The following is a 26,269-nucleotide window of genomic DNA, read 5'->3' on the forward strand; positions in this document are numbered from 1 at the left end:
AACAATCTACCTGGAGAAATAAAGATAGTAATTTGTGGGTGTTGTGGAACAACCTACCTGGAGAAATAAAGATAGTAATTTGTGGATGCTGTGGAACAACCTACCTGGAGAAATAAAGATAGTAATTTGTGGATGCTGTGGAACAACCTACCTGAATGAATAAAGACAATAGTTTATGGATGTTTTGGAACATGAAATAGTCATGGCCAGATATCTAAAAATGCTTTTGTATGTTGATACTGTTCACTGGTACTCAGTGTCGGTGTAATATCCATTTTTTATTTGAAAAATAACTTACATAAATCTCTGTACTCAACCATACTTCACCAAGACATAGCCTTGGCAGAAACACATTGCACCAAAACAAAAGAAAGAAAAGGCATTCAAAGGGGTAAATAACATGTCTTTGTCATCATGTGAGACATTATTCCTATTCCAAAATATTGTATTCATCTATTTGAGTTTGCTTGTTTTATTCAAATTTCTAATATGTACAATGTAAATCAAAAATGAAAGTATATAGCCTCAAGATATTGGACGGACATTAGAATGTATTGGTTTAACATGGAAAAGGAATAATGTCTCAGTTTATTTTCATTCAGACATAACTGTAAGATTCTTATACCTCCCATACACAAGAAGCATTTATAATTACTAAAAATTAAATAAAAAAAAAACTGGTCTTGGCTTGTAAATAAACTAATAAAAATAGGAAATAAATGTCCTTTTCACAAAAACAAAAAAACAAAATTCATATAGTGTGGCAACATCCCATGTTGTTTGACCTTGTGTTTTACTCGTCCTCACAAACAGTGCCTGAACTACACAGCAATATACAGTACATAAGTTGTATGTTTGCCGCTTCTTGCTTGGATATAAATATCCGTCTTGCTGTACCAATACAGATTATTTTTGCATGTTAGTTAACAATACTGAAATAAAATACACTTGCAACCACAACTTTTTTGTCAATCTCCAATGAATATAAAATATTTTTCCTTGTCATTCTTTAAAAAAAAGTGGAAATAAAATATGATCTAGGGGTTGGTGGAATGTTTTGTTATAACGTTTTAATAGTCTGGCCATGAAAGCAACTAATTAATTTGCTGTAGAATTCAATTGAAGGTGAGGGGGGAAAAGTAACTAAGTTGACATGCACTGTACAAGAAACTGCAAAACTCCCAAACATCCTCTTTATCAAAACATGCTGAGTTACTTTAAGGTGTGCCCAAGCCATGTTGCAGAAAATCCTTTTCAACATGCTTGTTAAACAAATCAAATCCCCCCCCCCCCCAAAAAAAATACATATTGAAACGATACAGAGCTGTAAAAGGACCAACAGTCCTGAAACTCTGGACAATATCAGGGGGATGCCCTGGGACAAGGGAGAGAAAGAGACGTGTACAATTTGCACATAATGTTTATCTTTATAAGGCTTGTAAACCTTTACAATGAAATAAATAATTTACATTTATTTTCATCATCACTTTGTCACATAAACAGTTTTTTTAGATAAATAACTCCAAAAGTTTTTATTTTAGTTTCTCTTACTGTATGTCTGCCAAACACAGACTTATGTTATGGATGGTCTAAAGAATGATAAACAATGTGTCTTTTTTTATCACGCTGTTGCATTCACTCCCCTTTGAAAACCATGCACTAGTGAAATTTATATTTAAAAATAATATAAATTGTTGAAAATGGCTGATGTGTTTTATTTGTTTTTCTTCATCTTTTTTTGCAAGTCGCAGCCTCAAGAAAATAATTTTATTTTATTTTTTTCAGCTAAATTTTTGTCCATGCAAAAAAATCATTAATTTTTTTATTTTTTATCTTCATTTAAATTTCATACAATATATCAACAGAGAAATAATAATGTTAAGTCATAAAAGTTAGTCTTGTTGTGGGTTCTGATCAATAGATGCTGGAGTGTCGATAGTACAGTAGCCACTTCTGTATTTCCTTTAGTAACTTTAGTATTGTCTCTCTGGTGTGATCTACTACCTATAGGTATTTATATAGGGCCTCATATTCGGAGTTTGAGCTCTCCTATTGCAATGATCCTCATAGTTCCATTTACATATCTAGCTAGGTCTGTTGGCGTGGCGTGACCAAGCTTCTGGACAGGACAACACTGTCAGTCACCCCTTCAGGTATACAAGTACATCGACAATAAAACAAACAAAAAACAAAATAATTAATTAAAAACTAAAACATGTATTTTTCATTCGAAAAGGGCTTCTGTAGAACTCATCGAGCGGGTTCCCAGTTTCGACCCCCATGGCTTAAGATTGGATGAAAACCTGGAATCGCTCGATTTAGAGACAATTCCTGGTGCTAAGGAGTCCGTTACGGCCTTCCAATCTGAGCTGGCGCTCCGACCCGGCCGAGGGAGCGACGCTCGCTACGCACAATGTGTGCGACATTTTGCTCAAAACACAAGATCACGTTTGCACCCCTAGAAACAGGCTCAGAAGACACAACATCAAGCATGCAGTGTAACCGGGGGGCGTGACCGGTCTGTCGCAGCTTGTTTAATCTCAACACTGGGTGCTGCTGCTACAACAATGCTATCAGTCCACACACTGCTATGACCGGCTATCCAATGACGTTTGGGAAGCTCTTCTTGTCAAGGGGGCCAAGGTAGGGTCCACCAATGAGGAAGGAGGAAAGAGCTTGAACCAGCCAATCACCATGTTAGACAGGTCCAGCTCATCTAAAAGTATCTGAACTGCTCCCATAAAGGATTTATGGTCCATGCGTCCGTAGTCTCCCCATACGATGATCTGTGGAGAAGAGGGTTTATTAGACATGTTATTATAATATGTTAGAGGCCTGCATTTGTTTAGAAAGTATGTGTGAACTGTGAAGTATTTATCAAGGCCTTGTAGAACGTAGAAGTTTACCTGTAGAACTTTCCCTCCAGGAGCCTCTTCGAAAGGCAGTTGCTGCTGGTAAAGGGGATCCAAGGTTTTTCTTGCTACTTTTGTTTTCTTTTTGGCTATGCAGGCTCCGTTTTCCAAAAGATACACTTTTACATATGGTGCTATGAAGAGAGAGAGAGAGAGACAGAATAGTTACAATACTATTGGCAGCATTGTCAATTGGTTCAAGCGCTAGTTACCGTAGTGACCAGTTTGTACTAGCATGAGGTTCGGGGCTGTGGGTTCTATTCTATTCCACTCAAATACAGGATACAAAAAATGTATGTATTTGCGGTACTGTAAGTAGCTTTGGATATGCAGTTGAAGTCAGAAGTTTACATACACTTAGGTTTAAGTCATTAAAAATATTTTTTTGTTTTGGCAAGTCGGTTAGGACATCTACTTTGTGTATAACACAAGTCATTTTTCCAACAATTGTTTACAGACAGATTATTTCACTTATAATTCACTGTATCACAATTCCAGTGGGTCAGAAGTTTACATACACTAAGTTGACTGTGCCTTTAAACAGCTTGGAAAATTCCAGAAGCTTCTGATAGGTTAATTGACATCATTTGAGTAATTGGAGGTGTACCTGTGGATGTATTTCAAGGTCTACCTTCAAACTTAGTGCCTCTTTGCTTGACATTATGGGAAAATCAAAAGAAATCAGGCAAGACCTCAGAAAATAAATTGTAGACCTCCACAAGTCTGGTTCATCCTTGGGAGCAATTTCCAAACACCTGAAGCTACCACGTTCTTCTGTACAAACAATAGTACGGAAATATAAATACCATGGGACCACACAGCCGTCATACCACTCAGGAAGAAGACGCGTTCTGTCTCCTAGAGATGAATGTACTTTGGTGCGAAAAGTGAAAATCAATCCCAGAACAGCAGCAAAGGATCTTGTGAAGATGCTCGAGGAAACAGGTACAAAAGTATCTATATCCACAGTAAAACTAGTCCTATGTCGACATAACCTGAAAGGCCGCTCAGCAAGGAAGAAGCCACTGCTCCAAAACCGCCATAAAAAAGCCAGACTACGATTTGCAACTGCACATGGGGACAAAGATCATACTTTTTGGAGAAATGTCCTCTGGTCTGATGAAACAAAAATAGAACTGTTTGGCCATAATGACCGTCGTTATGTTTGGAGGAAAAAGGGGGAGACTTGCAAACCAAAGAACACCATCCCAACCATGAAGCACGGGTGGCAGCATCATGTTGTGGGGGTGCTTTGCTGCAGGAGGGACTGGTGCACTTCACAAAATAGATGGCTTCATGAGGGAGGAAAATTATGTGGATATATTGAAGCAACATCTCAAGACATCAGTCAGGAAGTTAAAGCTTGGTCGCAAATGGTTCTTCCAAATGGACAATGACCCCAAGCATACTTCCAAAGTTGTGGCAAAATGGCTCAAGGACAACAAAGTCAAGGTATTGGAGTGGCCATCACAAAGCCCTGACCTCAATCCTATAGAACATTTGTGCGAGGAGCAAGGAGGCCTACAAACCTACTCAGTTACACCAGCTCTGTCAGGAGGAATGGGCCAAAATTCACCCAAATTATTGTGGGAATATTGTGGAAAGCTACCCGAAACATTTGACCCGAGTTAAACAATTTAAAGGCAATGCTACCAAAAACTAATTGAGTGTATGTAAACGTCTGATCCACTGGGAATGTGATGAAAGAAATAAAAGCTGAAATAAATAATTATCTTTACTATTATTCTGACATTTCACATTCATAAAATAAAGTGGTGATCCTAACTGACCTAAGACAGGGAATGTTCACTCGGATTAAATGTCAGGAATTGTGAAAAATTGAGTTTAAATGTATTTGGCTAAGGTGTATGTAAACTTCTGACTTCAACTGTATGTGTCTGCTAAATAGCATATACAGTATTAATATATTATACATCACGTAGTAAATTACCTGGCAGTGCCTTGGAACCTGGTTTTCCCACAAGGCCACGGGCTCGGATCACTTCCACCTCCAGCGCTCCTTTCTTGTCCACGATTCCAATCTGGATGTCACCTGAACAACACACACCACAGCCAACACAATGTTAACACTCCATTCACACAATACAGATATCCTTTCCGTATGGGATGGGGTCGCTAAAGGCGTCTTGACACGTAAACCAAATATATAATTCATTCAGAATCTCTTGACACAACATTGTTAAAGAAATCTGATCCACCCACCCATGGGTGGTGTAGCTAGCGTCTGTCGTCCAACCAGCTGGGCTGGGCCAAGTCCATCCAGGAAGTCAGAGAACTGGGCGTCGGAGGACAGTCTCACACCAGGGAAGATCAGGCTGGAACAGAAGGGAGAGATGACACTGGTAACTATGGAGACTAAAGAAGAAGGCCTCAAAGCTTGAACTTGCTTATTTAGAGTTGGCAAGATCCCCAAAAAGACAGGAAATAAAAATGAGCACCCCAAACCTACATTTGACCTAAAACACAGTTTTTTGTGGGGGATGTACATTATCACATTGGTATGCGTCATACTTCACTTACTTTCCCTCGGAGCTGTAGCTGTTCATGCTGCCGTCGGTGGACTCTCTGCTGGCCTGCCGAGTCATCCTGCTCCTCATCTCTACGGCCAAGCCCGTCTCTGTGCTCCTCTGCACGGTGCTGCGAAGCTTCTTCCCACCGGCTTCTGGACAGAACAGCGGGACAGAGCGGGAGAAAGAGATAGAGAGAGGGACAGAGAGAGAGAGGGAAAGAGCAGGGTGGAGAAATAGTCAATACATTGCTCTCAAGTGTGTGCTTTGCTTTCGAATTACATACAGTAGGTTAATTGTAGACATAGCATTTTCACTTATTACGAGAAGTCTCATTGAAGTCATCAACAGGAAGATCACACTTCCACTCTATGGCAATTCTACCAACAACATCATGCATCCTATTCTCAGTGCTACCAAGGCACTGCAACTTCCATGTGATCATTTAGCAAAGAGATTTATTAAACATAAAGTGCCATATTACAGTATCTACAGAAATATTTAAAAAAAACAGTTGTGTGTGCATACGTGCATGTGTATGTGTGTTTGTGTATGAATGGGCTAAACAGAAGAAGACCATGTACATCCCTCTTCCTGCTATGCCAGATCACCGGCTGCCTGCTCTGCAGGGTTCTTGCTCTATCTTAGAGTCTCTCTCTCCCTCCCCCCTCCATTCCTCTGTTTCACCTAGGACCATTCTGTGTCTGGCCTCCCCCAACTGATACAAGGTGACAGCTGACTGCCCCCATTAGACCCACTGAACATCTCCAATCTATGTGACAGCAGGCCCTGCGTAGGGCACATGGCCAGGAAGTGGCTGGAGCTCCGTGGGGCCTGAATGGCATTCTTTGCAAACCACCAAGGAGGGCCAGGAGAGGAATATACTGGAGGTAACTGTAGGAGCAGGTACTGGTACAAGTCAGCCACTGCAGAGCTCTACACAAGTCACATGACAGGGGTTTTTGCAGAGAACTAAAGAAACAAAATGGCAGTTCCTTCAAATACAAAAATGCATAAGGGGTACAGTGGACTAATTAAAAGTGTCAAATGGTAAGGTGAACTAATGGCTCTGTCTTGTCTCTCAGTTACTCTCTGTAACTTTGAATTTGTGTGTGTGTGATTTGTGCCAAGAATATGCTCATCTTCAAACGACTTAATTATACTCTGACTACTGTCCCTGCCTGCGGCTTCTCTCACTTCCTGTCTTCCTGCCTGTCTCCCATCCACAGGAAGTACACTCTTAGAATCAGAGGAAGATACGCCTTTATTACTCAGGCAGGCCCTCACTGCTGAGGCCAGATCCCTGGCATCTCAGCTATTCAATGACATCCGCCTCCTCATCCTCTCCTCAGCACTGACAAAGCAAACTGGATTCAGAGAAGCTGACAGTGACGTCTAAAGGCATCTAAAGAGCTGCCAGTGTGACAGTCAGGCTCCCGCCATGCAGCAACCACCTAAACACAATCAATGAGCGATGTGCTGAATGATCAGCTGAATGAATCAATGAACATTCATTCAGCTGAATCAAAGCCACTGTATGTACTGCGGTTAGCATGCATATGGCTGTACGTATCTGAGGTCATTGTGGATGGCAATACTAATAAAGGAGGAGAAGCTAATCTATGAAATCGCTTTTTAATGGCCAGCCAACTGTTTTTAATGATGCAGTTTATACCTAATGCTGAATAAAGGTGTGTGATTATGATGAGACTGTATGTGCCATGAGCCCCCCTCCCCCCCCCGTATCACACTAAAAGGGAAAACAATCTAGAAAAATATGTATTCTGCAAAGAGATAAGGATCTGTGAAAGACAGAAAAAATGTAAAGCATTTAGAAAATGCTGCAGTGCATCCAGCCCCAGCCGTGAAACACTCCTCAATGAAAATGCGTCACTTTGGAGTGGTAGAGATATACGGGCTCTGGGAAAATCATACAACGGCATTTTCCCAGAGCCCATCTAGATGCTAGAACAAAAACTTCATTTGAGGAGCTATTCTCTGCAGGAGTCCTAAAATACTCTAAAATACTGTCTTCACGTAACATGTTAAACTACACATCAAAGACTCACCTGCAGTGTCACTTCCGTCCAATCAAATGACTGTCTACAAACATCATCAGTACAGGGAGAAATGTTTGTGAACAGCAACTTGATTGGACATTTTGGGTCGACTACTCTAGTGCCTTTAACTCCAGGTAAGGAAGCATTAAAGTCAGTGTCTACCCAGAAAAGGAGATTGAGATGGAGGGGGCTGGAGACATTTCTACTGTATTATCTCAACATTCCAGTGGATCATGTCTATTTCAGAAGAGTCTATTAAGTCTATTTATAGGAGGAGGGTAATACAATCCCCCTAACCCAGCTAACACAACCACAGCTAATACAATCCCCCTAACCTAGTTTTATGAAAACATCCTATCTGGATTATCAAACATTCTCAACACCCACTCAGAAATAAAACAACTATAAACACACACACTCGACACTGGAGACGAGGTCAACACAATATCTAAATCTATTCTACCGCCCACACCAAAACAAATAGTGATTCATTCCAATCGAGACAAGACAAGCATGCTTGCCAGTGTTTCAGAACAGAACATCAGACTAAAGCAGTAGCCAACGACACAAACAGGGAAGTAGCTACTGAAGTAAAAGAAGCCTCTCCAAAAACACACTGAGCATGCCCATCCACCAGCAACACAGTACTGTACCACAGCTAATACTACAACAGCCTCCACCCTCCCCATGCTCCCTCTCCCCCGTCAGGTCATCAGTCAACCATTAGTCCATCCCTCCCTCTCATCTATCCCCCGCTCCATCTCTCCACCCCTTCATCTGCTCCCTCTCTTCCCGCTGCCCCTCTCCATCCCCCCCATCCCTCTGCTCCCTCTCTCCCCCCTCAGCTCCTTCCTCTCTCCCTCCAGCAGCAGCAGCTGTGTGTGTCTGCCTCAGTGTCCCAAGGTTAGGGCCATCTCGTCTTACCTCCGTCCTCCTCGTCGAAGGAGTTCATGCAGGGGAAGTAGTTGGCCAGCGCCTCGAACGACGCAGACAGGCTCATCTTGCTCTGGGAACGCTGCATGCGCATCCCGGACCCCGGGGCGCCAGCCGCTGCAGTGGCATCATGCCCCTGCCTACCCATGGTCACTGATCAACCACTGATCACCTGAGTCAAGTGGCCTTCTAGCGGAGGTTACAGGTCTCCAGACAGCTCTACCGTGCACCGAGAGGATAACTGAAGAACTGGTTGAACGCTGAAGCTCAAGAGAAGACTATGGAGCTGTACTGTAGCAGAATGGCTCTCTGATGTAGCTCTGCGTGTTGTCTCCCTGTGCTGCGTAGAGTGAGACTGGGTTGAGAGAGAGCTTGCTTGCTTCTCTGCTCCGTGTTAGTGCTCTGTGCTATGTGCCTGCTACTCAGCTCCTCTCCATCCTTCTCCTCTTCTAACGCAATTGGGAAAAGAAGAGAGGGGGGGGCAAGTTGCATCCTTCTCCGCCAATCAGAGGGCTCGCTGCTCAGGCGCACCTCGGCTGCCTCTCCAGGCAAAGGAGCTCTACCCAGAGATACAACTCACTGAACACACACACACACACACACACACACACACACACACACACACACACACACACACACACACACACACACACACACACTCACGCACACGCACACATGCACAGACGCACCCACAAATGCAGAGCCACAGAGGTCCCTGTGACAGCCAGCCATTAGGGGCATAAACAACCCTGAACAGCTATTCCACAGGGGGGGGGGGGGGGGTGTTGGCCACATGCCAGTCACTCAAAGTTCACGTGATAGATCTCCATCCCCCTCCCACCCCCACGGTCCCCAGTAGCGCAGTTCTCTTCAGTGTTTTTCCATCAAAGATTGCAGCAAACCCCATGTAGCCAGCTATCCCACTCTCTGTTTAGATACCAATGCATTACCAGTACAGCGGCGCTGAAATTATTGCCATTATCGAAGGAGAATTCACTAGAGCTAATTCAAATATACTGCCTGTTAAATAATTGTCATTTGTGAGAGAATCTCACAAAATGGCTGTCAACCGAATTCTTGTCTTTGAGACATCACTTCTTTCAACATCATTTCAAGCACCTACGCTACAACATGGACTGTTTGAATTAGTCGCCATAAACACTGCAGAGTTCATTATGGCCATCTCTGGCATCTCTCTCTTCAACCTGAGGCAACAGATATCCTCTAAACAGCTCACTTCAGTACTGGGAGTGTGTGTGCTTGGACCAGCTTGGACCAGCTTGGACCAGCTTGGACCATCCATCCAGAACCACTTCAGTCCAGATTTCACAGGTGGTTCCTAAGACCCTTTACAAAGTTTGTGAGCACGGTAAAATTAGATTGGAATGTAGGGCATCTCTCCCACATGCCATTACAATCTAGGACATCAAGCTTGGTGAAGAGAGAGAGCCAAAATATCTGTAGAGGCAGGTTAGCACTGAAACAACAGACCGCTAAATTGTGGTGTTTTAACTATCTTGTCAGAAAACCAACTGCTGTGCTTTTTCTCAGAGAAACTGGCAGAATAGACACAGTACTGGCCAATTACTGAACAAGCACTGAGCTGCTCTCCTTTAAATATAGCATACCTCTGGGCTACAGTCCCTCACTGGGAATAAAAGTCCTCACTAAGAGAAACACTGCAACCTATTTCCACAAAATAAAATCGCCCAATTTCCCCTTTTGTCCATTGAATGACATGTTCTCATGTTCTCAAGTGAAGGAAATTAGACAGAAGAGAATAACACCGCCTGAACCAATTGGGTAATTTTAATGCGTCATCTGACTGTAGCAGTTTGAAATATGACAAGGATTCGACCAGAGTGAAAGTTGAGATATGCCTACTAAACATTTGACTTTCGTTTAAATCCTGAATTGTTCTTAATGGGAGACATTTACATTTTTAAGTGCACTAAAATCAGAATACAACTCATTGTGTATTAATGAGGATCCTGCTAACACCTCCTCCTACGTATCACAACCATCAGACACACCATTATCTTTGAGGTAGGTGATCCGGCTGTGAGAGCCAGAGGCTTAATGTTTTGGAGTGGCACCCATAATTATTGGATCATTATAATGAGTGAGGTCACACTAACAAGCCAAAAGTACGTGCATCTTTATATTGCTGGACTATTCATTCCAGAGTGTGACACACTCATCACTACAGGAAGAAGACAGAAGACAGCAATAAGTGCAGCTTTGTTAAGTAGTCTTGTCACTTGATATGGCAGAGGGTGATGTGTTCTGTTGGTCTCAGAGCTCTAGTACTCTACTGAATGCTTGGCTGACTCCTGATTCCTTGTTCCATTAGTTCTATAGAACGAAGAATACCCAACTACATTCTACATGTTTCAAAGAGTAAAGGACTTGCAGAGAGGTAGATCACTACAGCACATCAGACGATCCCTCTGAGGACACGTATTCTTCCCTGTGAAGAATCCTTCAACCATGAGGTTGGTGTGGGGATTATGACAGGTCTGACTTGTCTAAAATGGAAAATATTCATCGGAGTGGCAGATTGTAAGAGATGCATCAGATTGGAGCTGATATATATACATTATAAGTAACCCACAAACAAGGTCTTAGTGTGGAAAAAAATATCTACAGTATATAGATACACAGCTTTGATATTTGTCTTTACCTAGCAACGTACATGCAACATTACCATAACAACCCAGAGCTACTGTAAACCAAGGGTGTGAAAGATTCAGAGGAATGGTCCAGACGTTCTGGGAAGTGGAATTGCACGTGTCTCACTGACCACGTGACTGTGATCGGCGTTCAACGAAAACAACACGTTGTGCAGGTGCCGTGTGCCACAACATTAGCACCTTTGGCGTAGCCAACCCTGCACCTTCCACCCAACCAAGGATCAGTCCCAAGAGATGACGTAAAGACCAATGACCAAGGTGTTGAATACAATGCACAGACTCGTCTGAAGAAAATGAGGTTGATTACATAGCCAGCTGGTTTATTTCCCACATGTCTGTGTAGATCTGGTGTCCACAAATAGAGTCCACTTCACACTTCACACTTCTTTCAGAGGACAAAAAATAAATAAATGAAAGCCAGGGGCTCAAATCTCATTAATTGTGAAATATACTGCACATGAGTAAGAAAAGGTCTCTCTATTGCAGTAATTCATATTAATTAATGCAGCAAGTTAAAAGTTGGCCATTAGTATAAAGCATAGAAGGTCATTTCAACTCTTTTATATGACAGCTGGTGAAGAAATTAACTGTGCTTTACATTATCTTAATTTCTGTCATCAGTTTTCTGTCCATCACTATCCTAAGGAAACAGAGCATTAAAGCATCACTGATCAATTAGTCTACAGTAGAGGTCTATGGGCATAAAGTAGATGCCCACAGACTTGGGTCAAATACAGAAAATATATGAAATACTTTCAAATACTTGGTCATTGTTTGATTTAGTTTCCCTGGTACAATGGAACCAATGATATATTGCACACTTCAAATCAAGCGCACCTGAAACACTTTCAATATGCATTCTGACCGTGGTCTGGAAGTCCATAGACCTTCTACCTTATAAGACTGTACAGCAATGACCGCCTCAACATCTTTGGCTCTTTGCCAACAACGTGTACAATAGTTTTTAAGATGTATTAGTCATTGCTTCACAGACAGAGATATGTGTTTTATTACGATCAAAACAGCAAAAAGACGACAGATAGTCGGGAAAATAAGAGCACCTCACACGACGGGAATCCCAAGAATGCTACTCATCAGATGATAACAGCAAGTCCAGGGAAAAATAACCCAGAAGTGACGCGGGTGGTGAGCAGCAACATAAAGACATCAAAGACTGGTTGGTCTTTGGGGAAGAAAACGTGTGTGATTGATTGCGCAGGGTGAGGCCGAGCGTTAGACAGAGAAACAGAACCAGTCAGCCTGCAGAGTGTAAACACAGCCTAATGGAGCTGTCCTGTCCTGTCTTTTCTGTTTCATCTCTCTCCAATGCCCAGTCAACCACCGTCATACAGACCAGCACAACAGCAGCCCTCAGACCATACAGCTATGGCTATAATGAGGCGGCAGGGTAGCCTAGTGGTTAGAGTGTTGGACTAGTAACTGAAAGGTTGCAAGTTCAAATCCCTGAGCTGACAAGGTAAATATCTGTCATTCTGCCCCTGAACAGGCAGTTAAGGGAGAATGGATTTGAAGACTAATGATATAATATTGTTTTGTATTGTTTCAAGTCACATCAGATTAGATCACATGACATACATATAGGGTGGGGGGGAAGCCAAGGTATGGAGATGTGAGGCGTCAGTTTGATCCAACAGCTCATTCCATTTCACAGAGGTCAGTCAGTTAGTCAGGCAAACTTTACAGTAACAGTCAGAGGAACTACAGGATGGAAAGTCCACTGACGCCGAGGAAACCAAAAGAGGCAGATTTCTGGGAAGAAGAGAGTGTAAAAGAGAGTTATGGTTTGGATACTTGTCAAAGCTACATTAAGACTGACATTGAGCCCTCTTCAATAACACACATTAGCCCTACGTGTTGTTTCCAGGAACCAATGGAATCCTTCAGGTCTCAGGCAAGGTCACACAAGTGTTTTCAACAAACCACCCGTTACGCACGCACACACGCACAGAGCTTACCGTATGTAGTTCACACCATCAGTTTGTGAGGAAAGTGTGACGTGTGGAGGTGGACACACAAGGTAAGGTGAAGTAGGAACACACTGAGCTGTATAGAGACAGCAGCCGCACAGTGACTACCTGTACTCAATGGTGTGAATACACTGACAGACAGAGAGGGAGAGATGGTGAGAGAGTGAGAAAACGAGAGAATGAGAGAGAGATGTTATGACAGCCGTGGGATGGCTTTCAGAGTCAAGATAATCATCTATAATACAATTTGCAATCACGTTTCACGTTCCACTCTCTAATACAGTATACATATGCATCAGTAGTGTTATGATGCAAAATATCATACATCATACCAATGAAAACAAAACTGTTTTGTTTGAGTGACATGTGGCCTGTGAAGGCAATATCATGGATATGTCATCATTAAACAAAATACTAGTTAAAAAGAAAACAGGAACACTTCCCAGAACGAATAGGACATTCAAAAACCCAACTGTTGGTGACTAAAGGATATAGACATCAAATAATACATTTTGACAGATTGCTCATAGCTCTTCCTCATTGAAAAACAGTATTATTACACATTGGAACACAGAGTGGGAGGACAGTCAAGCAGTCGAGACCAGAAACAGAACATATCTTTAGTAATGGTTAAAACCGTGGTGAGTGAGTGAGTGATAGGGGAAGTGTATGTTTAGCACAGCTGTGTTGAATGTCTGTCTGTGGGCAGTCAGTCTGTGGTCGGAGAGGAGCTGACTTGGTGACACAGGAGCCATATGCTAGGGGAAGGGGCGTGAGGTGAGTCACGTTCCAAGCTGACAGACTAACAGGCTGTCGGAGGATGAGATGTTTACCAAAAAAACAACAGTGTTATGTTATGTAAGCTGATTGGTCAATGGTAAAGCTGCTTAATGGATGGATCATCCCTTTTCCATGATTCAATGGCACCCTATTCCCTATGTAGTGCAGTAGTTTTGACCAGAGCTATGGGCCCTGGTGAAAAGTTGTGCACTATAAAGGTAACCTGGATGTTGTAACGAGGTGACCTATTAACGAATGGCATCACAGTCAACAGCAGAAAGAAACCGAAAAAGACCACACAGCTTAGGGAGCGAGTGAGGCAACTGGGGAAAACCTTACTAGTCATTATTTGAATAGTCATTTAGCAGATACCTTTATCCAAAGCAACTTCTAGTTAACAATAACACATACAGGTAACTGACAAAATAATGGAATCACATGAGTAAATAAGGGATACATTTAATGCAGACGGAAAGTATTCAGACCCCTTGACTTTTTCTACATTTTGTTATGTTACAGCCTTATTCTAAAATGCAATAAATAAATAAATAAAAATATTTTGCAATCTACACACAATACCCCATAATGACAAAGCGAAAATGTATTAAAAATAAAAGGTATTCGGACCCTTTGCTATGCAACTCGAAATTGAGCTCAGGTGCCTCCTATTTCCATTGATCATCCTTGAGCGGTTTTTACAACTTGATTGGAGTCCACCTGTGGTAAATTCATTTGATTGGATATGATTTGGAAAGGCACACATCTGTCTATATAAGGTCCCACAGTTGACAATGCATGTCAGAGCAAAAACCAAGCCATGAGGTCGAAGGAATTGTCCGTAGAGCTTCAAGACAGGATTGTGTCGAGGCACAGGTCTGGGGAAGGGTATCAAAAAATGTCTGCATCATTGAAGGTCCCCAAGAACACAGTGGCCTCCATCATTCTTAAATGGAAGAAGTTTGGAACCACCAAGACCCTTATTAGAAATGGCCGACCGGCCAAACTGAGCAATCGGGGGAGAAGTGTCTTGGTCAGCGAGGTGACCAGGTGGATTACCAGGACGTGTACTCAAAGCAGCAGGAAGCCTAGTGGTCAGAGCATTGGACTAGTAACCGGAAGGTTGCAAGATCAAATCCCCAAGCTGAAAAGTAAAACCATCTGTAGTTCTGCCCCTAAACAAGGGGCAGAACCGACTGTGTTCCTAGGCCATCAAGGAAAATACGATTTTTTTTCTTAACTGACTTGCCTAGGTAAATAAAGGTCAAATCAAAAAATGAAAAGCATGCACAGACCAACTGGCAAGTGTCTTCACTGACATTTTCAACCTCTCCCTGACCTAGTCTGTAATACCAACATGTTTCAAGCAGACCACCATAGTCCCTGTGCCCAAGAACAACAAGGTAACCTGCCTAAATAACTACCGACCTGTAGCACACGTCTGTAGTCATGAAGTGTTTTCAAAGGCTGATCATGGCTCACATCAACACCATTATCCCAGAAACCCTAGACCAACTCCAATTTGCATACCGCCCCAACAGATGCACAGATGACACAATCTCTATTGCACTCCACACTGCCCTTTCACACCTGGACAAAAGGAACACCTACGTGAGAATGCTATTCATTGACTACAGCTCAGCGTTCAACACCATAGTGCCCTCAAACCTCATCACAACTGGATCCTGGACTTCCTGACGGGCCGCCCCCAGGTGGTAAGGGTAGGTAACAACACGTCTGCCACGCTGATCCTCAACACTCGGGCCCCTTAGGGGTGTGTACTTAGTCCCCTCCTGTACTCCCTGTTCACCCATGACTGCGTGGCCAAGCATGACTCCAACACCATCATTACTTTTTCAGACAACACAACAGTGATCACCGACAACGATGAGACAGCCTATAGGGAAGAGGTCAGAGACCTAGCAATGTGGTGCCAGGCTAATAACTTATCCCTCAACGTGATCAAGACAAAAGAGTTGATCGTAGACTACAGGAAAAGGAGGGCCGAGCACACCCCATTCTTATCGACAGGACTGTAGTGGAGCAGGTTGTCCACATCACCAACAAACTGTCATGGTCCAAACACACCAAGACAGTCGTGAAGTGGGCACAACAACGCCTATTCCACCTCAGGAGAGGAGGTAGTGTGTAGTACATCACCGGGGCCAAGTTTCCTGCCATCCAGGACCTCGATACCAGGCGGTGTCAGAGGAAGGCCCTAAAAATGTACGAAGACTCCAGCCTCCCTAGTCATAAACGGTTCTCTCTGCTACCGCATAGCAAGCGGTACCGGAGCACCAAGTCTAGGTCCAAACGGCTTCTTAATTATGGCTCGGGGCAGTATTGAGTAGCTTGGATGAATAAGGTGCCCAGAGTAAACTGCCTGCTACTCAGGCCCAGTTGCTAATATATGCATAGATTTAGATAGAAAACACTCTGAAGTTTATAAAACTGTTTGAATGATGTCTGTGAGTATAACAGAACTCATATGTCAGGCAAAAACCTGAGAAAAAATCAAACCAGGAAGTGGGAAATCTGAGGTTTGTAGTTTTTCAAGTAATTGCCTATCGAATATACAATGTCTATGGGGTCATATTGCACTTCCTACGGCTTCCACTAGATGTCAACAGTCTTTAGAACCTTGTTTCAGGCTTCTACAGTGAAGGAGGGGGGGATGAGAGCTGATTAGTCAGGGGTCTGGGGTCTGGCAGAGTGCCATGAGCTGATCACGCGCACTCACGTGAGAGTTAGCTGCATTCCATCGCATTTCTACAGACAAATAAATTATCCGGTTGGAACATTATTAAAGATTTATGATAAAAACATCCTAAAGATTGATTCTATACTTCGTTTGACATGTTTCTACGAACTGTAATATGACCTTTCGTCTGAACTTTTGCCTGGACTTGCCCGCGCCTCGTGAGTTTGGATTGTGTACTAAACGCGCAAACAAAAAGGAGGTATTTGGACATATATTATGGACTTTATCGAACAAATCAAACATTCTGATGAAGATCATCAAAGGTAAGTGAATGTTTATAATGCTATTTCTGACTTCTGTTGACTCCACAACATGGCGGATATCTGTATGGCTTGTTTTGTTGTCTGAGCGCTGTTCTCAGATTATTGCATGGGGTGCTTTTTCGGGAAAGCTTTTTTGAAATATGACACAGCGGTTGCATTAAGGAGAAGTTTATCTAAAGTACCATGCATAACACTTGTATTTTCATCAACATTTATGATGAGTATTTCTGTAAATTGATGTGGCTCTCTGCAAAATCACCAGATGTTTTGGAAGCAAAACATTACTGAACGTAACGCGCCAATGAAAACTGAGATTTGTGGATATAAATATGAACTTTATCGAACAAAACATACATGCATTGTGTAACATGAAGTCCTATGAGTGTCATCTGATGAAGATCATCAAATGTTAGTGATTAATTGTATCTCTATTTCTGCTTTTTGTGACTCCTCTCTTTGGCTGGAAAAATGGCTGTGTTTTTCTGTGACTAGGTGCGGACCTAACATAATCGTTTGGTGTGCTTTCATCGTAAAGCCTTTTTGAAATCGGACACTGGGGTGGGATTAACAACAAGTTTATCTTTACAATGGTGTAAAATACTTGTGTGTTTGAGGAATTTTAATTATGAGATTTCTGTTGTTTTGAATTTGGCACTTTCACTGGCTGTTGTCATTTTGATCCCGTTAGCGGGATCTAAGCCATAAGAAGTTTCTACCCACAAGCCACGAGACTGCTGAACAGCTAACCAAATGGCTACCCAGTCTATGAGATACTCTACCTCAGGCGAGCAAAACCTTGAAACTTCCTTAGATATTGTGCACCAGCTGTTGTTTACATACAGTATATGCATAGGCCCCCGCCCCGTGTCTTACCAGAGGCTGCTGTTCTATCCTGCCAATAGAGTGTATAACCCGCCAGCTGTATATTCTTAATGTCGTCGTTCAGCCACGACTCTGTGAAACATAAGATATTACAGTTTTTAATGTCCCGTTGGTAGGATATACACGCCTTCAGTTTGTCCCATTTATTTTCCAGTGATTGAATGTTAGCTAGCAGGACGGAAGGCAAAGGCAGATTAGCCTGATCATCACAAGGCTCCCTGATCTTTTTCCGCAAAATCTCAGTGTCCTTCACCAGCGAATCACAGGTATCCCTCCCCTCCGACTCATTGAGGAAAAACTCTTTGTCTAATCTGAGGTGAGCTACCTCGACTGACCTGTGCCCCCGCACTTTGACTCTGTACAGGTACCCCCTGTATATAGCCTCGTTACTGTTATTTTATTGTTGCTCTTTAGTGATTTATTTTTCTATTATATTCTTTTTATTTTCCATTTTTATATGTATTTATTTAATCTTTACTTCAGTTTATTTAGTAAAACCTTTAACACTTCTTTTTTCTTAACTGTATTGTTGGTTAAGGGTTGTAAGTAAGCATTTCACTGTAAGATTGTATTAGGCGCATACCTGTTGTATTAGGCATACCTGTTGTATTAGGCATACCTGTTGTATTAGGCGCATGTGACAAGTAACATTTGATTTGATTTTGATGGTCATCTCAGTGACCAGATCTCAACCCAATTGAATACTTATGGGATATTTTGGAGCGGCTCCTAGAGGTGCTAGGTGCTGTTCTGGCACATGGTGGCAGAAATGCCCTATTAAGATGATCATGGGATACAGGAAAAGGAGGGCCAAGCACACCCCCATTCTCCCTATTAAGACACTTTATGTTGGCGTTTCCGTTTCATTGGGCAGTTCCTTGTACATCAAGCATTATATGTATTCATGCCAGAATACCCCAAAACACAACCGTCCAAAATGGAGAGGTACTGTCTGTCCAACACTGAGAACAGTTTGTTTTCATTTTGCAATGTTTTGCTAGTGTTCCCTACACGGTGAACATTTTGTGTTGCCAGCACCATAACTCCAATCAACGGAGTCATCATGCCAACCACAAAGAGTGTTAAGTAGAACCACTTAACCAAGAAGAGATGTACTGTAATGTACTGACGGAAGAACATGATCGAGACAGAGACCCATAATAAAAGTGCCCACGTTGGTTCGGTAGACATGGACGGGCACATGGGACAGATGTGAGACAAAAGACAGGTGTCCCAGTCAGCTCACTCACACATGTCCTACTCTGCTTGCTCAAAACAGCTTGTTTGGCCGTCTTGTGTTTCTGTAACTATTGCTACATTATCGTGTCTAACTTGGTTTTTATTGATTCAAAACAAAAGCCATCATGTATTTGTGACAAAAAAAGGCAAAACTAGGACATTAGTTAACATCATGGACAACGCAAAGCACATGAAGCATCTGTTGTATCATGTGCCATTAGACAACATTAAGTTATTCATTCAAAAATAATGTCAATAAGACAATCACTGCCTTGTGAATAATCACTCTGAAAGATGTTCGGTACATCAACATTGATCCTAATACAAACCTTTCTTTGAAGAAATTCTTTGTAGAAATGCAAAACTTCAGATTCAGAACGATGAGAATAAGATAGAGTTAACATATAAGACAAGTTAAAGGAAAGATTCACCCATTTTGAATCTTATATTGTATTTGTGCATCTCTGACTGATGTTCTATCGATTCCTGGGGTCATTTCACGTTTTCATATATCCGAAATATTCACCGTTCAAGCAGGCAGAATTACAGCCGGTATGACCCGTTTTGCATCACATGAAAACATTTAATGACCCCGGGAATCGATAGATCACTCAGAGATGCACAAATACAATACAACATTCAAAATGGGTGAATCTTTGTTGTCACTGTGGTTCTTTCCTCATTGCTTGACAAGCCCCTCTCTAACTGGAAAAAAATGCATTCTCCAGTCAGTGTCTGTGAACTACATCAGAAATCAGTCCACAATGAAATTGTGAAGTGTGATTAGTAAAATTTAAACATTTCAGAGTGGATATAAACTCCAGCTTGGTCATGACAGATGTACTGTCCTACAGATAATTCAGTACTAACCAGTGCCCCACATTTGTGATGAGAGAGAGAGGGGGGGGGAGAAAGGGAGAGAGGGGGGACAAAGAGAGCATGAGGTAGCGTTATAGCAGTCGTTATAGCAGCAGTTGTTATCAGCAGTCGTTATAGAAGCAGTCGTTATAGCAGCAGTTGTTATCAGAGCAGTCGTTATAGCAGCAGTCGTTATAGCAGCAGTCGTTATAGCGGCAGTCGTTATAGCAGCAGTTGTTATCATAGCAGTCGTTATAGCAGCAGTCGTTATCGGAGCAGTCGTTATAGCGGCAGTCGTTATAGCAGCAGTCGTTATCAGACAGTCGTTATCAGAGCAGTCGTTATCAGAGCAGTCGTTATAGCGGCACTCGTTATTAGAGCAGTCGTTATAGTGGCAGTCATTATCAGAGCAGTCGTTATAGCAGCAGTCGTTATAGCGGTAGTTGTTATAGCAGCAGTCGTTATCATAGCAGTCGTTATAGCGACAGTCGTTATAGCAGCAGTCGTTATAGCGGCAGTCGTTATAGCAGCAGTTGTTATCATAGCAGTCGTTATAGCAGCAGTCGTTATCGGAGCAGTCGTTATAGCGGCAGTCGTTATAGCAGCAGTCGTTATCAGACAGTCGTTATCAGAGCAGTCGTTATCAGAGCAGTCGTTATAGCGGCACTCGTTATTAGAGCAGTCGTTATAGTGGCAGTCATTATCAGAGCAGTCGTTATAGCAGCAGTCGTTATAGCGGTAGTTGTTATAGCAGCAGTCGTTATCATAGCAGTCGTTATAGCGACAGTCGTTATAGCGGCAGTCGTTATAGTGGCAGTCATTATAGCAGCAATCGTTATCAGAGCAGTCGTTATCAGAGCAATCGTTATCGCAGCAGTCGTTATCAGAGCAGTCGTTATAGCAGCAGTAGTTATCAGAGCAGTCGTTATAGCAGCAGTCGTTATCGGAGCAGTCGTTATAGCGGCAGTCGTTATCAGAGCAGTCGTTAAAGCAGCAGTTGTTATAGCAACAGTCGTTATCAGAGCAGTTGTTATAGCAGCAGTCGTTATAGCGGCAGTCGTTATAGCAGCAGTCGTTATAGCAGCAGTCGTTATCAGAGCAGTCGTTATAGCAGCAGTCATTATAGCAGCAGTCGTTATCAGAGCAATCGTTATAGCAGCAGTCGTTATAGCGGCAGTTGTTATAGCGGCAGTCATTCTAGCAGCAGCCTCAGTGTAGGCTACCTGGGAGCAGTGGTGCTCCATGCATCATCCAACACTATGTGTCAGGCCTCCTCTGAGATGAATTTGGAAGGTGGTGTGTGTGTGTGTGTGTGTGTGTGTGTGTGTGTGTGTGTGTGTGTGTGTGTGTGTGTGTGTGTGTGTGTGTGTGTGTGCGTGTGCGTGTGCGTGTGCATGTGCATGTGCATGTGTGTGAGAGACTGGAGCCCAGATTAGGAGAATATGAATTACCCTCCTCTGGACTCTAGAAGCTCAAAATTCAGCTATTTTACAGCCTAGAACAGACACTTAGTTGAGGGACAGTAGAGCACATTATCGACGTTCCAATCTATAAGTGGTGAGCTGGTATGTACACAATGCATATTGGACTACATCTGTGTGTCTCTTTCTCTCTAATGCTTTTCCAACAGAATGAGATATAACATCTCCAGCATGGCAGCTCTGCCTGAACACCAAGTAAGCCATCAGTAAGTTCAGACTGGAGAACGGCTCTGCTACTTCCCAGACAGACTTTATCAGGACTCAAAGTGTTAAAAGAACAGCATAGAGAGACAACCCAGGGAGGGCTTGGGACAATACTCACTATTTGTGCTGCAAGACAATAAGGACTAGGTAAATCATACATGTCTTACAGTCTGACCTGTGTGGTGGAATTATTGTAATCAAAAGGAGAGACTTTTATATTTCTTCAAAACAATCAAACTTTATAATTTAATTAGTGCAGTAATGGAGCTGGTCGGTAGTCACCTCCGGAAGTGATCACTAAGAACTCAACCAGCTGGTTTGAGCCACAGCATTTTATAGCAAAGTCCATCCTCCTTCAGCCTACATGACAAACAACAGATGTATGGAATGGGTCACAAGGTTAAGATTTGTATGAAATATACTTATAATTCACAGCTGACAGCATCTGCTGTAAAACTGTCCTCGTTGTGTAGAGACCAGGGCCTTGCCCAGCAAATCTATATTGGAGCCATCTCCCCCTGGTACCCCAATACAGAAACATTAACTCATGCTCTGGAATGCGGTATCACCCAAGACATCGTACATCTCCTGTCAGTTTTAAATCTCCCAGAGGCCCACTTTCAGTTCACACAGACACAATAGAGTTATAAGAACAATATTATGTTGCATAAAACAACTATTTGATGCAATTACAGCATTATAACATAGTCTTGAAATTTTGCTCTCACACATGACCTTTAGAAAGTACAATAGGAACATGCAGATGTTTCTGGGCCAGGATGCATATTAATCAAGTGTTGTTGAGATAACAAGACGGCAATGCAATTCTGTAACTACACTATCAGCACGTTTTATGACAACTTGCCTAGAAAGATGCTGAGATAGTAAATATGACAGATTGGGGAAGTTTAGGACATCAAGAGGACATCAAGTTTTATTTCCCTATCTGTCCTATTTGAACACATCACATTTTATTAGTTACAATATCAGTACATTTGAAACACTGCATAAGGCAATAGACACAGCAACAATTTTCCAATAGCTTGCAGAATTTGAGGCACTAAAGCGTGTTTTTTTCTGCTGAGGCAGATTTGGGGAGGAGGATTGTATAGGGATTTAGAGTCTTCTCTACCGAGGCTAGAGTGTAATTACTAGACTGCTGAACGAGGTGTGAAACAATCAAACGTTATAAATCAACTCTGTTTCAGCTTGGTCATGAGTAACGCCACGCTGACACATACACGCACACATGCTCACATGTGTACACACACACACACAAGCGCACGCACACACACACACAAGTGCACGCACGCACATACACACACACACACACACACAGAAAAACCTCAGCCCTATGAAGCAACTATCACAACAAGATTAATTACACCAATATGTTCATATGATATGATACCTCAACCTTATGATACCTCAACCTTACGGTAACCATGAATTAACACGGCAGAATAGCGAATAACAAGGTCAATACATTACATGCCTGGTACAGTAAAAGAGTCCCTTCAGCAGAAATATCCAAAGATCAACACGTGAGAACTTTATATCTGTTACAGGGAGCTATTTTAAGTAAGAACAAATACCATTGTCTTAGATAAAAGAATGAAAGGAACAAAGTGTGTGCATGTGTGTTTGTTTGTTTGCACGTGACCTCTTGATGCCCACTTGGGAACAACCACTGTACGTCTGTCAGTCAGTCAGACACACCTCTGTGAGGCCAAACTGCTCCTATCCCATCCACATGGCTTCCATCCTTTGAATGCGCCCCTCAAGTCGGTGGCCAGTGCCTCTGGGTAAAGCAACAACAAAGTAGGCCAAAGAGAGAGAGTGCATCGCAGGGGGACCACATGGCAGAATCTCAATCAATTGATTGGTTCAGAACCAAGACAAAGATTTGAGAGACGGACACACTCACGCTGATGCACCTAAAAGCATTGAGTGAAATATTGATATGCTCTTAAGATTCGAGCTGAAAGGGGATGTGTGTGTGTGTGTGTGTGTGTGTATGTGTATGTGTATGTGTATGTGTGTGTGTGTGTGTGTGTGTGTGTGTGTATTTTTCAGCAAAACCTTGACATGGACAGGCCTGCCTGACTTGTAGGAAAACATGACAATATATATATATATATATATATACACTGCTCAAAAAAATAAAGAGAACACTTAAACAACACAATGTAACTCCAAGTCAATCACACTTCTGTAAAATCAAACTGTCCACTTAGGAAGCAACACTGATTGACAATAAATTTCACATGCTGTTGTGCAAATGGAATAGACAACAGGTGGAAATTATAGGCAATTAGTAAGACACCCCCAATAAAGGAGTGGTTCTGCAGGTGGTGACCACAGACCACTTCTCAGTTCCTATGCTTCCTGGCTGATGTTTTGGTCACTTTTGAATGCTGGTGGTGCTTCCTCTCTCGTGGTAGCATGAGACGGAGTCTACAACCCACACAAGTGGCTCAGGTAGTGCAGCTCATCCAGGATGGCACATCAATGCGAGCTGTGGCAAGAAGGTTTGCTGTGTCTGTCAGCGTAGTGTCCAGAGCATGGAGGCGCTACCAGGAGACAGGCCAGTACATCAGGAGACGTGGAGGAGGCCGTAGGAGGGCAACAACCCAGCAGCAGGACCGCTACCTCCGCCTTTGTGCAAGGAGGAGCAGGAGGAGCACTGCCAGAGCCCTGCAAAATGACCTCCAGCAGGCCACAAATGTGCATGTGTCTGCTCAAATGGTCAGAAACAGACTCCATGAGGGTGGTATGAGGGCCTGACGTCCACAGGTGGGGGTTGTGCTTACAGCCCAACACCGTGCAAGACGTTTGGCATTTGCCAGAGAACACCAAGAGTGGCAAATTCGCCACTGGCACCCTGTGCTCTTCACAGATGAAAGTAGGTTCACACTGAGCACACGTGACAGACGTGACAGAGTCTGGAGACGCCATGGAGAACGTTCTGCTGCCTGCAACATCCTCCAGCATGACCGGTTTGGCGGTGGGTCAGTCATGGTGTGGGGTGGCATTTCTTTGGGGGGGCCGCACAGCCCTCCATGTGCTCGCCGGAGGTAGCCTGACTGCCATTAGGAACCGAGATGAGATCCTCAGACCCCTTGTGAGACCATATGCTGGTGCGGTTGGCCCTGGGTTCCTCCTAATGCAAGACCATGCTAGACCTTATGTGGCTGAAGTGTGTCAGCAGTTCCTGCAAGAGGAAGGCATTGATGCTATGGACTGGCGCGCACATTCCCCACACCTGAATTCAATTGAGCACATCTGGGACATCATGTCTCGCTCCATCCACCAACGCCACGTTGCACCACAGACTGTCCAGGAGTTGGCGGATGCTTTAGTCCAGGTCTGGGAGGAGATCCCTCAGGAGACCATCCGCCACCTCATCAGGAGCATGCCCAGGCGTTGTAGGGAGGTCATACAGGCACGTGGAGGCCACACACACTACTGAGCCTCATTTTGACTTGTTTTAAGGACATTACATCAAAGTTGGATCAGCCTGTAGTGTGGTTTTCCACTTTAATTTTGAGTGTGACTCCAAATCCAGACCTCCATGGGTTGATAAATTTGATTTCCATTGATAATTTTTGTGTGATTTTGTTGTCAGCACATTCAACTATGTAAAGAAAAAAGTATTTAATAAGAATATTTCATTCATTCAGATCTAGGATGTGTTATTTTAGTGTTCCCTTTATTTTTTTGAGCAGTGTATATATATATATACACACGCACACAGTTGAAGTCAGAAGTTTACATACACTTAACTTTTAGTCATTAAAACTTGTTTTTCAACCATTCCACAAATTTCTTGGTAACAAACTACAGTTTTGGCAAGTCGGTTAGGACATCTACTTTGTGCATGACACAAGTCATTTTTCCAACAATTGTTTACAGACAGATTATTTCACTTATAATTCACTGTACACAATTCCAGTGGGTCAGAAGTTAACATACAATACTTTGACTGTGCCTTTAAACAGCTTGGGCAATTCTAGAAAATTATGTCATGGCTTTAGAAGCTTCTGATAGGCTAATTGACATAATTTGAGTCAATTGGAGGTGTACCTGTGGATGTATTTCAAGGTCTACCTACAAACCCAGTGCCTCTTTGCTTGACATCATGAGAAAATCAAATGAAATCAGCCAAAACCTCAGAAGAAGAATTGTAGACTCCACAGGTCTGGTTCATCCTTGGGAGCAATTTCCAAAAGCCAGAACATACCACGTTCATCCGTACAAACTAGTATGCAAGTATAAACACCATGTGACCACACAGCCGTCATATCGCTCAGGAAGGAGACGCGTTCTGTCTCCTAGAGATGAACGTACTTTGGTGTGAAAAGTGCAAATCAATCCCAGAACAACAGCAACGGACCTTGTGAAGATGCTGGAAAAAGGTACAAAAGTCTCTATATCCACAGTAAAACGAGTCCTGTATCGACATAACCTGAAAGGCCACTCAGCAAGGAAGAAGCCACTGCCCCAAAACCGCCATCAAAAAGCCAGACTACAGTTTGCAACTGCACATGGGGACAAAGATCATACTTTTTGGAGAAATGTCCTCTGGTCTGATGAAACAAAACTAGAACTGTTTGACCATAATGACCATCGTTATGTTTGGAGGAAAAAGGGGGAAGCGTGCAAGCCAAAGAACACCATCCCATCCGTG

At 42.8% G+C, this 26,269-nt stretch overlaps 1 protein-coding gene across 1 annotated transcript in view; it reads right to left on the minus strand.

The window, feature by feature from the left end:
* Positions 1-270: 270 nt before the first annotated feature.
* Positions 271-26,269, minus strand: part of LOC139424179 (regulating synaptic membrane exocytosis protein 2-like) — a 208,372-nt gene continuing 182,373 nt past the window's right edge. Inside the window, exons 28-32 of the mRNA XM_071175864.1 lie at positions 5,454-5,595; positions 5,136-5,248; positions 4,864-4,965; positions 2,907-3,046; positions 271-2,786 (exon numbers count right to left, since the gene is read on the minus strand). Of these exons, the coding sequence (XP_071031965.1) occupies positions 2,589-2,786; positions 2,907-3,046; positions 4,864-4,965; positions 5,136-5,248; positions 5,454-5,595 (695 nt within the window). The 3' untranslated portion in view covers positions 271-2,588. The remainder of the gene's footprint in view (positions 2,787-2,906; positions 3,047-4,863; positions 4,966-5,135; positions 5,249-5,453; positions 5,596-26,269) is intronic.

Source organism: Oncorhynchus clarkii, chromosome 2 (assembly GCF_045791955.1).
Source record: "Oncorhynchus clarkii lewisi isolate Uvic-CL-2024 chromosome 2, UVic_Ocla_1.0, whole genome shotgun sequence".
NCBI lineage: Eukaryota > Metazoa > Chordata > Actinopteri > Salmoniformes > Salmonidae > Oncorhynchus > Oncorhynchus clarkii.